At 41.0% G+C, this 17,985-nt stretch overlaps 1 protein-coding gene across 9 annotated transcripts in view; it reads right to left on the bottom strand.

Annotated features, from left to right (window-relative positions):
- arhgap44a (Rho GTPase activating protein 44a) overlaps positions 1-17,654 on the bottom strand; it is a 76,907-nt gene extending 59,253 nt beyond the window's left edge. For 5 of the 9 annotated variants that reach the window (XR_014199018.1, XR_014199019.1, XM_082142105.1 and 2 more), the window contains exon 1: positions 17,313-17,654. Coding sequence is in view for 7 of the 9 variants with exons in the window: in XM_082142105.1 (XP_081998231.1) it covers positions 17,313-17,365 (53 nt within the window). In the remaining 2 variants the exon portion in view is untranslated. The remainder of the gene's footprint in view (positions 1-17,312) is intronic. The other 4 variants (XM_082142109.1, XM_082142110.1, XM_082142106.1 and 1 more) reach the window with 2 other exon arrangements.
- Positions 17,655-17,985: the final 331 nt, after the last annotated feature.

The raw sequence follows: 17,985 nt of genomic DNA, 5'->3' as shown, positions 1-17,985 counted from the left end.
ATGAGGTCTGGAACCTTCTGAACAATTTCATCACCAAAAAAAAAAAAAAAAAAGCCCCCCAGAGTGGCCTGCATGATCCTGAAGCCATCGAGAACAGTTAGCTACCGGAGGGCGGCAATTTAGCAGTTATCTAAATCATATGCTCGGTAAGAGCTCCAAATGGGCGAATGAGAAATGGATGAGTCAGTCAAATAATGAGCGCTGCTTAATGCAGGTAAGGAAAGTCCTGCAGAGTCTTGAACAGTAATGACATATCCCTGATTCAACCAAACGTCCAGTCAAGCAAGAAATCCTGACCGAGAAAGCCTTGTTAGGCCTCAAGAACTGAATGATCCCCAGATAACATATATCAGGGCCTCATCTGGGCCAACTATGGCACATATAGCTCAGTTCTGGCAGCGGCAAAGGTCATATGGGTCGTATCTGCCCCACACACATCAAGCCGGTTTTAGTGGGAGTTGTGGCTTGCTGTGTGTGGCCCAGATGTGGCCCATGTGACCTTTGCCGCTGCCAGAACTGAACCATACGTGCCATAGTTGGCCCAGATGAGGCCCGGATATGTATGCTATTGCCAGCCACAGTGAGGTCGAGGCATCGCCAGAATGTGGGAGATGTGGGCCACAACTGGGCCAGATGTCATTTGCTATCTGGGTCTCAGCGAACAGCTCATCTCCTGAGAAAAAAATGAATCAAGTTGAAATGTTCAAAGTAGATGCACAAAGTTGATTCTTGTGCACAGTCATGAAAACAAGAGAAGTGCTACAGATTTTCATGACAACAGAAAAGTTTGATTCGTAAGAAAATCATTCGGAGAAAAGATTCTCCCGTATTTTACCTTGCTATCCCACTATCATCCCGTTTAAATATTTTCCCGTATTTCTCCCGTATTTTTTTAAATCTTTCTATAAAAAAATTAACCGTTGCCGTTGTTATGGTCATGCTCCATTGTTTGAGCGTCAGGAACGCATCTTTACGTTTAAAAGCGGCACTGATCAAAGTTGGTTTGACATTCCAGATCAAATCTGGATCTTCTACCTGGAGCTTTAGGAACAACATCTTGTTGTTGTAGCTGCCAAATCCAAACAGAGAACCTTCGATCATGTCAATCACTTGTTATATTGCCTGCTTAAAGGGATAGTTCTCTTTGAAATTAATTTTTGGTATGTTTTAGCTTACCTCAAGGGCATCCAAGATGTAGGTGTCTTTTTTTCCGCGGTAGTTTCAATTTTTATATTTTTAGGTCAAACCGTTCTTGTCTATCAGTCATATAATGCAGGTCTATGGTCATTATCTCAAAACACAAGCACAGAGTCCAAATTAAAACAATTCCCCGTCGTCCAAATTAAACAATTCCCCATCGTAAGTACACATTGATGGCCTAAGACACGAAACGAGCGGTTTGTGTGAGAAAACGAACAGTATTTATATAGTTTTTACCTCTTGAACACAGCCGCGTCCAAATGATCTGATCTGACGTGTGCGCAGACTGGTGCATAGACATATACACACTAGATGTCGGCTTGTCTACGGCAGTTCATTGGAACGAATGTCTTTAAGGCGACATCTAGTGTATATATCTATGCACCAGTCTGCGTACATGTCAGATCAGATCACTTCGACATGGCTGCGTATAAGTGGTAAAAACGATATAAATACTGTTCGTTTTCTCACACAAACCGCTCGTTTCGTGTCTTAGGCCATCAATGTGTACTTACGATGGGGAATTGTTTAATTTGGACGACGGGGAATTGTTTTAATTTGGACTCTGTGCTTGTGTTTTGAGATAATGACCATAGACCTGCATTATATGACTGATAGACAAGAACGGTTTGACCTAAAAATATAAAAATTGAAACTACTGCGGAAAAAAAGACACCTACATCTTGGATGCCCTTGAGGTAAGCTAAAACATACCAAAAATTTATTTCAAAGTGAACTATCCCTTTAATTGCAAAGCTTTGCCCACCTATGCTGTTGATGATACACTGAATCTTTTGTATTCCATGAATGGGGTAAAGACTTCAATCTCAGATTATAATAACATAAAAATATGGTTTCATAAACTATGTCTAGCTGAAATTAGGCTAAAACCCATACTGGCTCAATGGTAAAACATGCCTGTGGCGACATTTCTGCAAAAATAATATTACATTGCCTCTTGCATGTTTAGCGACACTTTCAAAGTTAAATGTCCAGTGAGTTGTGCTAAAAGTTTGTTTAATTTTATCCACAACAGATACATGAGAATCTGCCAACGTTGTTGTTTCGCTACAGTTTGGAAATGAAATGTATGGTGAGTGGTGCTAAAAGGTTAATGCTCTATATATGGCGTTTGGAAATAACATACCACCCACACTAAACTGTACCCTAAACATAACCGAGAGAGTAACCAAAAAGGAAACATGAGATAAAATGCATTTGTTAAAGCAACCATGCCATTCAGGTATTTTTATCGTGCTTCATGGGACTCGTATCCAACTGAGCAAGTTTACTATTTCAGAAAAGCCATTCATATGGAGCTGGTTATGTCATGCAAACATCAATATGTTTTAGTTTACAAATCATACACTATGGTAAAAAAACGTTGTACAAGGAACTGCGTGAAAATAAGTTTTTATGATAATAACTGATAATCTGCCCCTCATAATTTGTTGAAAAGGAATAACATTTGTTGGTGTTTTACTGCCACTAGTGTTCATTTCATCTGGAAACTGCAGTGAACTGTATGTACAGGTACGTCTTTAGAGTTCTGTTAGGATAGGAAATTAAAGAAAAATTGTGTAAAAAGAAACAACAACTGTATGCTAAAACGTAACATACAGTTTAATTCTACGGGCAAAACAGAGGTTGGAAACAGGAATAATCAAATGATATTATTATATTGACAAATAAGACACAAAAATGCATAAAAATACATTTATACTATAAAGTTGGATTGATATTTTAGGAAGAGGGTCTCTCACATTGGGGATCATCATATTTGGGGGCATCAAAAAGTCTGAAAACCCCTGTACAAGAGCAATAGGGCGATTGAACAGTCAACAGTCCCTGCTCAGTAAGACTAGTCAATCTGGGTTCGATTTGCGACTGCAAATGCTTGCTTGTGGTCAGAGGGACGTCATGAGAAGCCTGTGTGCCAACTCAGCGGTAATGTATTCCGGCTTGAGAGTGTGTGCTTTCTGAGCCAGGCAGAGGGGCGAGACAGATTGACAGAGACAATGAGTGCAAAAGAGGACTGTCCATTCCAAACAGTGGATTCGTTTGGGTAATTGGACCGTGCATTAGAGGGGGGCCGCCTGCCCTTAATTGCTACAGACATCTATTACTGCGCAGCAACGTGTATTATTTCAAAAGGCCTGGGCTTTGGAACAAGAGCAGTGAGTGAGAGAGAGAAAAAAAAAGGGTGAAGAGTGTCTGTTGGTGGCTATAAGGACCTGACGCTAGAGGTCTCAGCTAATATGTTCTGTTCCGGAATGTTCTGGAATCCGTGGAAAGAATCTTGATGTGCTGTATTTATCAATTACTCTTCAAAGTTGCTTTATGATTTCAACACCACATTCATCCAGAAGGTTAATTTGGAGCAAGTTCAATTTAAAGGGGACATATCATGAAAATCTGATTTTTCTGTGTTTAAGTGCTACAAGCGGGTCCCCGGTGCATCTACCAACCCAGAAAACGTGAAAAGTGACAACCCAGTAACTTTGTTTTGGTAAGCCTTTCTCTGCAAGCATGTTAAAAAAGAAGCCGATCAGGTTTCTACGTCAGAAGGGGATCTTATTATAATATTACCGCCCCTTAATCTGCAAGTTTCCACCCACGGCGCCGCCATTTGGTTTTCGCAAGTGACAAAACAGTGTAACCAGTTCTAACGCAAAAATTTGAGAAAAGCATGCAAACTGTTATGTCGTCGCACAACACTATTTGACGTCACAGCTATTAAAAGTCTGTCTTATAAAGACCTCAGGGAACTGTGTCAACTTGTGTAAAAGTTAAACATGAATCAATGTAACTCCACAACAACTACATAAATGTATCCACTAACCATTCAGTCCAGGTGTGTCTAAAAGTTACAACCTCTTCCTGAGTCTCTCTGTAAGGGTGCACTCCGCTACTGGTTATTTCTGAGATTTTGGATGAGTGAGATTGCTCACGTGTTTTGTTATTCCTGGTGTATCCGAAGCTCGTGTAAAGAATCAAGCCTCTTCTGAATGGGGGCGTGGAGTAGCAGCTCAATTGCATTTAAAGGGACACACACAAAAACAGCGCGTTTTTGATCACACCCAAAAAGGGGCAAATTTGACAAGCTATAATAAATTATCTGGGGGGTATTTTGAGCTGAAATTTCACAGACACATTCTGGGGACATCATAGATTTATATTACCTCTTGTGAAAAGGGGCATGATATGTCACCTTTAAAGGTCTCAAACCCCTTATTGACTTACTTCCAGGCCACCTTAAAAAAGAGGGTGGTCACTATTGTACTCGATTGCCACTGAAAAACTAATCTACTCTCTCTCTGTGTGTGTGAACCCACTGCAGAAACTGACTGCAACTAACCAGTTAACACACACCAGCAGCACTGGCATGAGTTTAGTCTCATTGCTGCTGACACTGCACACCTGCACTGCCCCAGAGACACTGGGGGAGTGAAGAGAAGGAAGGAGAACTTCCTTATAGAAGCATATCCCATCTAATTTAAAACTAGGCCACTGCAGATACATAGACGAATGGTCGCCATGATGTCTGAAAAAAGAAACTGTCCCTCTGACTTACATCAAATATAGGCTAGGCTAATGATAGAGCTACAGTAGCGGGGCTAAAGGCTCTGCTTCTGTCCCAGGCTGGCACACACTGACCCTGCCTGTTTTAGGACAAGTTTTAGAACTGGCGAAACTTTAAAGCATTTTCTAGTAGGCTATCCTTTAAAGGGAGGCATCACATTGTTTACAAGGCAAAGAATGATAATGTCAGAGAAACAATACATAAACTAAACCATTGGACTACAGGGATGTGCGATATATTGGAGACTATATAGACCATAGTCTGGCTTTAGTTTTAAATTAAATTAAATTAAATTAAATAATGATACACTTTTTCTACTGATTATGATTTTAGTGGTAAAGTTATATCTGAATTAATATTATAATAATAATTAGATAAAAGGTTTTAAATCAAGTACATTTGGAGCATTAATCATATTAAGCCACAGTGGAAAATGTGCAGGTTCCTTGTAGCTACAATGAAAAAGACAAATCAGCAAAATCAACAAGCTAAAACACAATAAAACTGAGTCACAGTTTTAATCTGATAATTTTCTGTATGCTACATGAGAGCCATGTTTGATTGCCTGGTTTAAACTATAGGTCGACTGATATGGATTTTCGAAGATATCACCGATAGTGTTTGCAATTATTAGAAAATTATTAGTATTATTAGAATTATTGCAATTATTAGAATTGTTGCACAAATACAAAAAACAAATGAAGACGGAGAATGGGAGCTCCTGTGTATCTACAGTCTCAGCACTGTCAAAATAAAAGTCCCACTTATGACACTTACCAGCAGAAGAGAAAAAACATATCAGCTGATGCTGTTATTTTAAAAAATAATGCGATATTGAAATATTGGAGATATATATCGTTTGACCACTAGTTTAAAGTGCCTAGTTTAAAGTTTTATACCTTCCATGAAGTGAGTTATATAGCTGTTTAAATGTAAAAGATGAGCACTTGCAGGGCTGTTCCTAATGGAGTGAAGGATTATGACAATTATAGGGGCCCCACAAAATCCAGCAGTTATACTATATACAGGCCCTTGTTCTGTAAATAATTATAATATTTGTATTAGTTGAATGCCTGAGATTTTAATGAAAACCATAAAAACATGCAATTTGGTAAAATAAGTTTGCCAAATATCTGCTCCTCTCCCCTCCCTAAAAATGGTTTAGTCTGAGTAAAAATGGTTTAGTAGAGTAGAACAATCACAACAGACTGGGCCATCTGAGCAATCAGAGCAGAGTAGACCAATCATAATCTCTGAATGTTGTTGGTGTACAAGCATTTTTGGGCTGTTTGAACCGCTTATACAACCTCTTTAGTGCAAGTCCAGAGCGGAGGGCAATCCTTAAAAGACTGCTCCCTTCAACGCTTGTCCGAGACCAGGTGGGATGCATGCATAACTGCAGTTAAACCTTTTGCAAACCACTTGCCATCAATCATAGAAGCTCTGGACACCACCCCTGCTAAGTGCAGTTTAACCAATGAAGCCAGGTCAGAGGCCAGTGGTCTAAAACTTCATGTCCACTTCATGACTTCGAAAAAGATCATATTCACCCAGCTTGCCAGTTATAAGTGAGCAAATATTTGTGTATTTTGCCTTTGCTGATGTTCAGTAAAAACCTTTATTTGCATTTAATGTTATCTGTTTTGTTATTTTGTAAGAAATCCCTGCTAGGTTACATTCGGGCCTCCATGCTCATATCTTCTACAGTATATGATATGGGCAGAGGGTGGTCGGGGCCGACATTAATATCTTTTCACACACACATTACATATTTACAAACTTTTATGTTAGATGCGATTAATCGCGATAAATTGATTTGACAGCACTAATTGTAATCTAAAAAACCAAGATGGCGGCGCGAGTACATCGCGAGGCTCGCGGTCTCTCCAGATTCTGCAATTTAGCAGTATTTTTCTTGCTCATTTCGGGTCTGTTCGTGCAGAACAGTTGTGCCTTAACATCGTACACCCAAGGTGAGCTTTTGGATATTGGTTTGCGAATTTCCGACAGTTTTATGGACAACCTTCGACTCCTTCCTGAGATCGCCAAAACACCCGAGGCTATGCACTCTGCCCGGCCGGGCGGAAGTGCTCGCAGGCGGCGTCGAGATCGTAAACAAAGGCGAGGGAAGCGCGGAGGACTAAGAGCTAAGCTAAAGCTAACACCACACCGGCTCTCTTTACCCAGCATTTTCCTTGCCAATGTACGGTCGCTGTTGAACAAAATGGAGGAGATTCGACTCAACATCACATACAGCAAGAGACTTTTGAACTGTAATGTTCTAATTTTCACGGAAACATGGTTAAACAGCGGAATACCGGACAACGCTATTGAGCTAGCGGGACGCCATACATTCCGGGCGGATAGAACATTAGATGGCTCCGGTAAGACCAGAGGTGGTGGATTGTGCATTTACATTAACAAAGCTTGGTGCACAAACTCTGCTATTGTTGGGAGACATTGTTCAGCTAACCTTGAGTTTCTCATGGTTAAATGTAGACCGTTTTATCTACCGCGGGAGTTCACTTCCACTATTATAACTGCAGCCTATATTCCCCCGGATGCTGATGCCAAGTTTGCTATGAAAGAACTTCACGCAGCCATCAGTAAACAACAGACCGTTCACCCGGAAGCTGCGTTTATTGTTGCGGGTGATTTTAATCATTCAAACTTAAAGTCAGTGCTACCGAAATTTCACCAGCATGTTTCCTGTCACACCAGAGGAAACAAAACCTTAGACCATGTTTACACAAACATGGCTGGAGCTTACGTCGCGACACCCCTCCCCCACCTGGGACAGTCAGATCACCTTTCTTTGTTCCTCACCCCCAAATATGCACCTCTCATCAATCGCGTGAAGCCATCAGTGAAGACCATCAAGGTGTGGCCTGCGGGGGCAGATTCCTCACTCCAGGAAAGGTTTCTACACACAGACTGGAGTATGTTTGCTTCTCAAGCCACCAGTGGCTCTCACACGGACATTGACTGCTACACCTCCTCTGTACTGGATTATATCAATACCACCATTGACAGTGTTACAACCCAGAAGCAGATCACCACATACCCAAATCAGAAGCCATGGATGAACAGGGAAGTGCGACTCCTATTGAAGACACGCAACACTGCCTTCAGATCAGGAGATGCACAAGCCTATAGCACATCCAGAGCAAATCTGAAAAGGGGCATCAAAGAGGCCAAGCACTGCTACAAGCTTAAGATAGAGGGACACTTTTCCAACGCTGACCCTCGGCGCATGTGGCAGGGCATTCAGGCCATCAGTGACTACAAACCCTCTCACTCCACCCCCGCAGCCACTGAGGTCAACTTCCTGAACGAGCTAAATGACTTTTATGCTCGCTTTGAAAGAGACAACAGAGAAACTGCCACCAAGCTCAAATCATCAGCTGACCACCCGCCGATCACACTCTCCTCCACAGATGTCTGCAATGCACTGAGCAGGATCAGCGCGCACAAGGCTGCTGGACCAGACAACATCCCTGGACGCGTACTCAGGGCATGTGCGGAGCAGCTCGCTGGGGTTTTTACAGACATTTTCAACCTGTCTCTTGCCCAAGCAGCTGTACCAACATGCTTTAAATGCACTTCCATTGTGCCAGTGCCAAAACACTCCAGCCCGAAGTGCCTTAACGACTACCGCCCTGTAGCACTCACACCCATCGTAATGAAGTGCTTTGAGCGGCTGGTCCTGGCACACCTAAAAGACTCTCTTCCATCCACATTGGACTCACACCAGTTTGCCTACCGTAGCAATAGGAGCACAGAGGATGCAGTTTCCATGGCACTGCACTCTGTGCTCACACATCTGGACAATAAGAACACTTATGCACGCATGCTGTTTGTTGACTTCAGCTCAGCATTCAACACTGTCATCCCAACTAAGTTAATAGCCAAACTTGGAGACCTGGGCATCAACACCTCCATGTGCAACTGGATTTTGGACTTTTTGACCAACAGACCCCAGAATGTTCGATCAGGCTCCAACTGCTCCACGTCCATCACACTCAACACTGGTGTACCACAGGGCTGTGTGCTAAGCCCGTTTCTCTACTCCCTCTTCACCTCCGACTGCAAGCCTGTGTACGGATCTAATTCCATCGTCAAGTTTGCGGACGACACTACGGTGATTGGTCTCATCAGCAACAACGATGAGACTGCCTATAGGGAGGAGATCAAGCACCTGGCCACATGGTGCACTGAAAATAACCAGCTCCTCAACACCACCAAAACGAAGGAGCTCATCGTGGACTTCAGGAAAGTGTCAAGAGGCACACACGACACCATCCACATCAATGGAATGGCTGTTGAGCGTGTCTCCAGTTTCAAGTTCCTGGGGACCCACATCTCGGCGGACATGACCTGGACAACCAACACCTCCAGCCTGGTCAAGAAGGCTCACCAGCGCCTTTTCTTCCTGAGGACACTGAGGAAGAATCAGCTTTCCTCCACTATCCTGGTGAACTTCTATCGCTGTGCAATAGAAAACATCCTGACCAACTGTGCTACAGTGTGGTATGGGAGCTGTTCTGTTGCAGAGCGCAAGGCACTGCAGCGGGTGGTGAAAACCGCCCAGCGCATCACTGGGACTCCACTACCTGCCATCGAGCACATCCAGAGGAAACGCTGTCTGCATCGAGCTCGCAGCATCCTTAAGGACTCCTCTCACCCAGCCCACAGACTGTTTTCTCTCCTGCCCTCCGGCAGGCGTTTCAGGTGCCTACGGACCAGGACCAGCAGACTAAAGAACAGTTTTTTCCCCAGAGCTGTCTCTTTATTAAACTCTAACCCTCATTGATCCCACTCCCCTCATATACTGATTGACTCTCCTCTCCCTCCTCACACCTGCCTCCATTTTGTTATTTGCAATACTATAATGTTCATTTGCACTGCTGACTGTTATTATAGTAACAACTGTTTACATATGCATCTTGCACTACTACCTTGACTGGAATATGCTCAATTTGCACTGCCGACTGTTTATTTACAGTACCGACTGTTTACATATACATTTGCAATACCGTACTTTAACTGTAATATGCAATTACTTTCCACTGCACTTTCACTCGGATAGCTTCTGTCCAAACTTTATTTGCACTACTTTAAATCCATTGTTATACTGCTCATTTTAGCCTAACTTATACATATATCTATTTGTAAAATTCTGTTTATAGTAATAGCCATCTGTATATTATGCTCACATTCTGTTTATAGTAACAGCCATCTGTATATATATTCATAGTACATATCTATCTGTAAAATTCTGTTTATAGTAACAGTCATCTGTATATTATATTCAGTACATATCTATCTGTAAAAATTCTGTTTATAGTAATAGCCATCAGTGATGCGCGGGTCAATGTATAAACAACCCGGACCCGACCGACGTTTTCAACTAACCCGCCCGCAACTCGGACCGCAAAAAAAAAGAAAGAAAATATTGTACCCGACCCGCTTCCTGGCCCGCATTTTTTAAAAGTAGGCTAGTAAATCCATAGCAAGAAATACACATGACAAAGCCAGCACTTTGGTCATTATCTTTCATTATTTCGGCAACTTTGCTCTTTCTGTTTGTGTATTTGCGGAGCTTCCACTCCCCAGTCTTCACCTTTTCTCTTGCCGCCTCCATCTCTACCTGCAGACTGAGCTCGTGCGTCATCTTCGCGCCAGTTATTCAGCCAATAAAGTGTAGGCCTATGTATTTCATAGAAAATTGCATGTGAGCGGAGTGGAGCGGGAGCAAGCGGGCGGATCTTGGACAGAACGCAGAGCGGCATTTTTAAAAGGATGGAGCGTCGCCCTATTTCCCGCTCCAATTTCGCTCCGCGCACACCAAGATTCTGAAGCATGCTCAGTCAAGCCTGACTCAGTCTACTGTTGATGACTGCAAGATGGATTCTATTTTCAGTCAAAACTCGGCTCAATAATGGAGTTCAAAAAGTAGGCTACTTCAAAAAGGAAAATAAGAAGTCATACAGGTGTAAAACTAACTATTATGTGGTAGAAGAAAACGACATCGTTTCAGTCAGTAGGCCTAAAGATAAATTTTGGAATCTAAAAAGACACATCTCTCGAAAACATGCAGTGTGATATGTGAACACGCTGGGAAGAAAGCAAAAGGTTAGCAAATTGAATACGGTAACTTAAAGTGTAGCCTAAATTAAATACAGCGTAAAATGCAAACAATTGATACAAGCCCATTTAAATTTTAATCCTGCGCGCTGCGCACAAGTTCAGTTATAAGAATGTTGTCCTAATAGTTAATTTAGCCTAGGCCTACTTTTAAAACGTTTATGTATATTTATTTTATATTTTTGTTTATATAAATTTTATTTATATTATTAGGCCCATTTATTCGTTTTATTTTACAGCAGTTTGTGTGTACAATGGATATAAGCCCATTTAAATTTTAATCGTGCGCGTTGCACAAAAGTTAACTTATCAAAATTCTGGCCTAATAGTAAATTTACTTTTAAAATTTTTATGTAGGCTATATTTTTTTTTATATAATTGTTATTCATATTATTAGGCCCATTTATTCGTTTAATTTTACAGGACTTTGTGTAGGCTATATTCCTTCTTACATAGGCCTAATTTGTCATTTGAAATAAAACATTTCTATTTGAAAAATGTTGTTGTTGCTCATTAGTTCTTTAGGAGGTAAGGCTGTGGTCTAAGCTACAGTGATATAGGCTACATGTAGATTTTTTTTCCCCTTTTTGGAGCGAGCGGGGGGCGATTTGAGTGGAGCGCGGATCAAACTGCGTTGAGCGCTGATCGAGCGATAATGAGCGGAGCGGCCTGATGTAGCTTTGAGCGGGGGAGCGGAGGGGTGGACAGTTCCGTGAGCGAAGATTCTCACCGCTCCACTCCGCTTATGCTCTCTATACTACTATATAAATTACAAAGGTTTAATTGGCATCTTTATTTCAAACGACCCGACCGACCGCGACCCGAATATCATTAAAAATATTTTTGGATGACTCGTAAACGCGGGTAACCGCGGGTGACCGCAGGCACCCACTCATTTCGGATCAACCCGCGCATCACTGATAGCCATCTGTATATTATATTCAGTACATATCTAGCTGTAAATTCTGTTCACAGTAATAGTTATCTGTATATTATATTCATAGGACAAATCTATCTGTAAATTTTTGTTTATAATAGTATTCAACTCTATATTTATTCAGTACATACCCATGTTCTGCACTTATGGAACCACTGTATATCCTGCACTTGCTGCTATTGCACTTCTGGTTAGACCTAAACTGCATTTCGTTGCCTTGTACCTGTACTTGTGTAATGACAATAAAGTTGAATCTAATCTAATCTAATCTAATACTATAATAATCGCGATAATTCACATCTAACATAAAAGTTTGTGTTGTTTGTATATATATATATATATATATATATATATATATATACACACACACATTATATATTTACACACTTTCATGTTAGATGAGATTAATCGCGATTATTCGATATGACAACACTAATTATAATATATATATACACACTCACAGATATAAAACCACTTACTAATTATTGCTCTCTAAGGTAGAATAAATCATATAAGCGTTTGGTGTATATATATACACTCACCTAAAGGATTATTAAGAACACCTGTTCAATTTCTCATTAATGCAATTATCTAATCAACCAATCACATGGCAGTTGCTTCAATGCATATAGGGGTGTGGTCCTGGTCAAGACAATCTCCTGAACTCCAAACTGAATGTCAGAATGGGAAAGAAAGGTGATTTAAGCAATTTTGAGCGTGGCATGGTTGTTGGTGCCAGACGGGTCGGTCTGAGTATTTCACAATCTGCTCAGTTACTGGGATTTTCACGCACAACCATTTCTAGGGTTTACAAAGAATGGTGTGAAAAGGGAAAAACATCCAGTATGCGGCAGTCCTGTGGGCAAAAAAAAGCCTTGTTGATGCTAGCGGTCAGAGGAGAATGGGCCGACTGATTCAAGCTGATAGAAGAGCAACTTTGACTGAAATAACCACTCGTTACAACCGAGGTATGCAGCAAAGCATTTGTGAAGCCACAACACGCACAACCTTGAGGCGGATGGGCTACAACAGCAGAAGACCCCACCGGGTACCACTCATCTCCACTACAAATAGGAAAAAGAGGCTACAATTTGCACGAGCTCACCAAAATTGGACAGTTGAAGACTGGAAAAATGTTTCCTGGTCTGATGAGTCTCGATTTCTGTTGAGACATTCAGATTGTAGAGTCAGAATTTGGCGTAAACAGAATGAGAACATGGATCCATCATGCCTTGTTACCACTGTGCAGGCTGGTGGTGGTGGTGTAATGGTGTGGGGGATGTTTTCTTGGCACACTTTAGGCCCCTTAGTGGGCATCGTTTAAATGCCACGGCCTACCTGAGCCTACCCTACCTTTCTGACCATGTCCATCCCTTTATGACCACCATGTACCCATCCTCTGATGGCTACTTCCAGCAGGATAATGCACCATGTCACAAAGCTCGAATCATTTCAAATTGGTTTCTTGAACATGACAATGAGTTCACTGTACTAAAATGGCCCCCACAGTCACCAGATCTCAACCCAATAGAGCATCTTTGGGATGTGGTGGAACGGGAGCTTCGTGCCCTGGATGTGCATCCCACAAATCTCCATCAACTGCAAGATGCTATCCTATCAATATGGGCCAACATTTCTAAAGAATGTTTCAGCACCTTGTTGAATCAATGCCACGTAGAATTAAGGCAGTTCTGAAGGCGAAAGGGGGTCAAACACAGTATTAGTATGGTGTTCCTAATAATCCTTTAGGTGAGTGTATATACAGTACATACATAAAAGTATTCCCCTGCAACATGTGGGCACTCACTGTTGTGTGGGCACGTTTGTAACGCGGGGCCATTAATCAACATACACACTGTTCCCAATCTCTATGCTGACGGCGAAAAACACACACAGCTCCATAAGCACTTCCGACGTACTGTTCCCCAGTAAAACCAAGCTGGCAATCTGAAGGAAGAGGGAGGCTGCCATACTTCCCGAGAGAGAAAACACTAGAGGCATGGTGCACAACCCCACCAAAAACCCCCACAAACACTCACTGCCACAAAAACATGAATGAGAAGACTATAAATATAGTTTCAATGAGAACACAGAGAAGGTTCACAAATACTGGCCCCTGAGCTAGACAAACACAAATACACACACAGAGCAGCGGGTAGTCGTTTTCATTCAAAGAGGGCAAGAGGAAATGTGATTTACAAATGATGACAAATTAAAACCGTAGGGAGGGTGGGTGACACAGCTATAAAAGCATCTGGACAAATGTCAAATACATAAAAGGATGCGCATTATTGCAGTATGACAGTATCACAGTACAGTGTGATAAATTTGTTTTGTTGCAATGGCTTCAAGCATGACTCGTCCAAACAGAATTTGATCTGAATTACAATAATTCTGTTTAAAAGTTTCAGATCGGTAAGATTAATGTTTTGAAAGACGTTTCTTGCTCACCAAGGCCGATTTTACTTGATTAAAAAAAGAGAAAAAACAGTAATATTGTGAAATATGATTACTTATTTAAATAACTGTTTTTGGTTTACACTATTTTAAGGTGACGTAGTTATATTGTACTTACTCAAATAAGTACTGGGTAATATTAATTAACTACATATACTTATAGAGTTACAGTTAGGGTTCATTTTAGGGTTAGTTACTTGTAATGCATAATTTACTGTTATTACTATAGTAAATACATTAAGTAATGTAACTACGTCACATTAAAATAAAGTGTTACCCTGTTTTCTATTTGAATAATGTTCCTGTGATGTTAAAGCTGAATTTTCAGCATCATTACTAATTTGCAGCTCAAAAGACTGGATAAAATATTGTGGAAAAAATATCAAAAATCAATATAATATTTTTTTCAGGATTATTTAACTTTTGATTAATGTAATGTGTCCTTATTAAATTAAAATATAAAAATTATACATTCATTTAATAAAAAAACTTAAAAAAACTTAGCCTAAACTTTTAAACTGTACTGTTTATAATTGTTTATAATGTTGGTTTCACTTTTTAACTCAAGTGTTAAATAATGGGAGACATATCATTCATAAGTTAATAAATAATTGTTTAGTTTAAGTTTACCTTCATCAAGTTCCGAATAAAAACAGAAAATAATCAAATCATTTCACTCTGAAATACATCAAAATAGCTCAAATGCTTCAAATGTCCGTGCCATGCGCATAAAACAATTGAGAATAAAGCAGCGTTTCCATCCCATGTGTTTAAGTGAACAAAATAGACAAATATGGAAGTTGCTGCAATCGGGGAAGCCATTGTGGCTCTTTATTGCTACATCATATATGAGAGATGAAATGCAATAAACACTGACATGTTATCTGTTATTTGGATGCTGTTGTTTGTGAGTGCAATCGTGTGAGACGCTTCTGGGAGGGAAATAAACCAAATCTTTCTGATGGCAGACTCTGGATCAGGCATTTCAGAACGATCAAACCAACATTTGAGATGCTGCGATGCGATTGGTCCACTGGTTAGTCCAGTTATCCAATCACATCCATTGTTGAGGCTAAATAAAAAAAAATTGATTTATTCAGTAAATGTGTTTTTCCATCGTAGTTTATGCGCATGTTTTCTTATTGGATAAAAAAGGTATCGGCCTTAATTGAGCGGTTTTTTTTATATATATATTTTTTTAATTTATGCTCATTTTAGCGTCTCTTTCCATGCGCATAAAAAAAGTAAGCGTTACATGATGAAATAAAGCGAGATCTGAATGCACGTCAGCGGAGCGAAGACAGTCATCACAGGAAGAATAAGATATAACATTATGATTACAATTTTAGCACTTTTTTTATCATATAAAATATATATTTATGCATGCATAAATCGTTCACAATGAGATCAGTAACACAAATGAATAAAATAAAGTCTACTTTGATCTCATGCTGACTTTAAGCAAGCAAAAGTAAAATGGGGTTGATAATGGCTAACATATGTCAGTGACGTAACAAAATACATTGGACATCTCTTACACTGCATTACCTCTGTAAGACTGTCAAGGTCATGAACACGGTTTCTAAGTGTCACTCTCAGCTGATATGGGGAGATGTGACTCTGTACTCCTGACAGGATCATGCAAATCTATTTTCCAAAGCAAACATCAGTCCAACATGCCCTTTCCGGCCCTGGAACATATTATTAATGAGTCAGGACACTGTGTTGTTCAGGAAACATGTTGTTTCTCATTACCGCACAGCTATACAGACAGAATGCCACCGTGGGCCGCTGCCACAGTTCCCTGGACATTACCAAGGAAAGGTAGGGAATACTAATGCAGAGCTTACGCACAAATACACACACACACACACACACAATCGGATGCCCTGAGCAAAGCTGGAAATGGTTTTGGGGAGCTGGGCTTTCCATTTTCCACTGGCCTGCTGATGCCAGCCAGAGGCGGTAAAAGAGATCCGACCCTACTAACCACCCACTGAGAATGCATCTGAAATGATGACCCACAACATCACGTTGGCATAACCACCCAGCAAGGAGCTGCCTGATAGCGATGCACACCTTCTGGCCCTATGCAACGCCTTGTGCACGACAAGCCCTCCTTATCAGGTGAGAAGAGAGGAGCGAAAGGTCAAGCGTCGCACACCCACTCCAGCGTAAACAGGACAAATGTGGAAACCACATCAGCAGCAACCTTTCTAAAACAAACTTCTTTTTTTGCAATCCGCAATGCATACTGCATTATAAGTTCTGTGTGCAGGGAAATTCGAAGCAACGATGACCTTCTCCATCACTGCCAGATCTTGCTGATGTACTGCACCCAACTCCTCCTTTTTCTTCTTCTTTTTTTTCTCTCTCTCTCTCTCAGAGATCAGTGTGCAATGAAAACATTGCGCCTTTCACATTTTCCCACTCATCCGCATCCATCCACTGCATCAGCTGGCACTGGAGACATGTCATTCTCCTCATTCAAATCAACGTGTGCTGATACAGCAGTGCTACATAAAGCTGCGTTTGATGGAAATGCATCCGGGAGGCTCGTGCATGAGGGGGGTGTTGTGTCAGTGCCATGGGGAACCTCCGAGAAGCATTTTTTTTTTGCTGGAAGAACTGCCTCTGCAGTGAACCCGTTACGCACAAGGCACGGATGCACAACCTTTAATTAGCTATGCCTTTATAATAATGCATAGGTATAATAATGAATAAAGCTATTTTCAGATGCATTGCGCAATCAAGATGACGCTATTAGCAGTAGTGATGGCTCAGACCAGCATTTGCGTGTTTAAATATGCATTTAGCTTTGTATTAAGAAACAGTGAAAGTTTGAATGGGAAAATATAGCCTATGTGAATAGGAAGCTACTGCAGCTAAGGATGGTTTCCCATTCTTTTCTGTAAATAAATGATAATGATTAAAAAAAAAACTTCCGTCACGCAGTAAAATGATCGTATTTAAGATCATAGCTCTCACCTGCCAACAGTCTGGTTGGCGAGCTGTCGCATCCGATTGAATTGCTTCTTCATTTTTGTATATTGTTTTCTGCGTTAAAACCTCGAGCGCAAAACAATCCGCATTTCTCTCAAAATAAAGAGACGTAATCCGGTGCGAAAATCCCCGTTATTCCCATCACACGCCCTCATGGCAAACCGAAAGCGGGTGGAAATGTCCTAAGATGCGTGTTTCAGTGCATGTTTGCGCTGCTGCTCGGCTGAGATGCTGCTGGCTGGGCGATTCTCGCATTGGCGAACTGACAGCAGCGGAACGACGCGAGCGCGGTGCAGCATGGGAAATGTAGTCTTATTTACACACGATCCATGTGCCTGTTTTTATTTTATTTTATTATGCTGGACAGTGGAGCTGATAGCGTTTAGTCTGTACTGCAGTGCAATTCATTGGTAGCATAAATAATGCTTGTAAACAATAAAACACTGTGTAAACAAACAATGCTTGGATTCAAAAGGGTCTTACAATAGGTTATTGGAGCCTATATGATAGGCCTACAACTTTCTTAGGCTACTTAAACGCCAGGTAAAGAGTCAAGTCATTTTTTTTTAAATTGGAGTAGCAATGTTTTTAACCATGGGTTGTGAAATTCTGCTTCAGAGCAGGTTTCGCATCCCTTTAGTCGCGGTTAACTCTAAAT

This window comes from Leuciscus leuciscus, assembly GCF_965113295.1.
Source record: "Leuciscus leuciscus genome assembly, chromosome: 1".
Taxonomy (NCBI): Eukaryota; Metazoa; Chordata; class Actinopteri; order Cypriniformes; family Leuciscidae; genus Leuciscus; species Leuciscus leuciscus.
The sequence above is the reverse complement of the archived record's forward strand: the minus strand, read 5'-3'. Positions and strand labels throughout refer to the sequence as shown.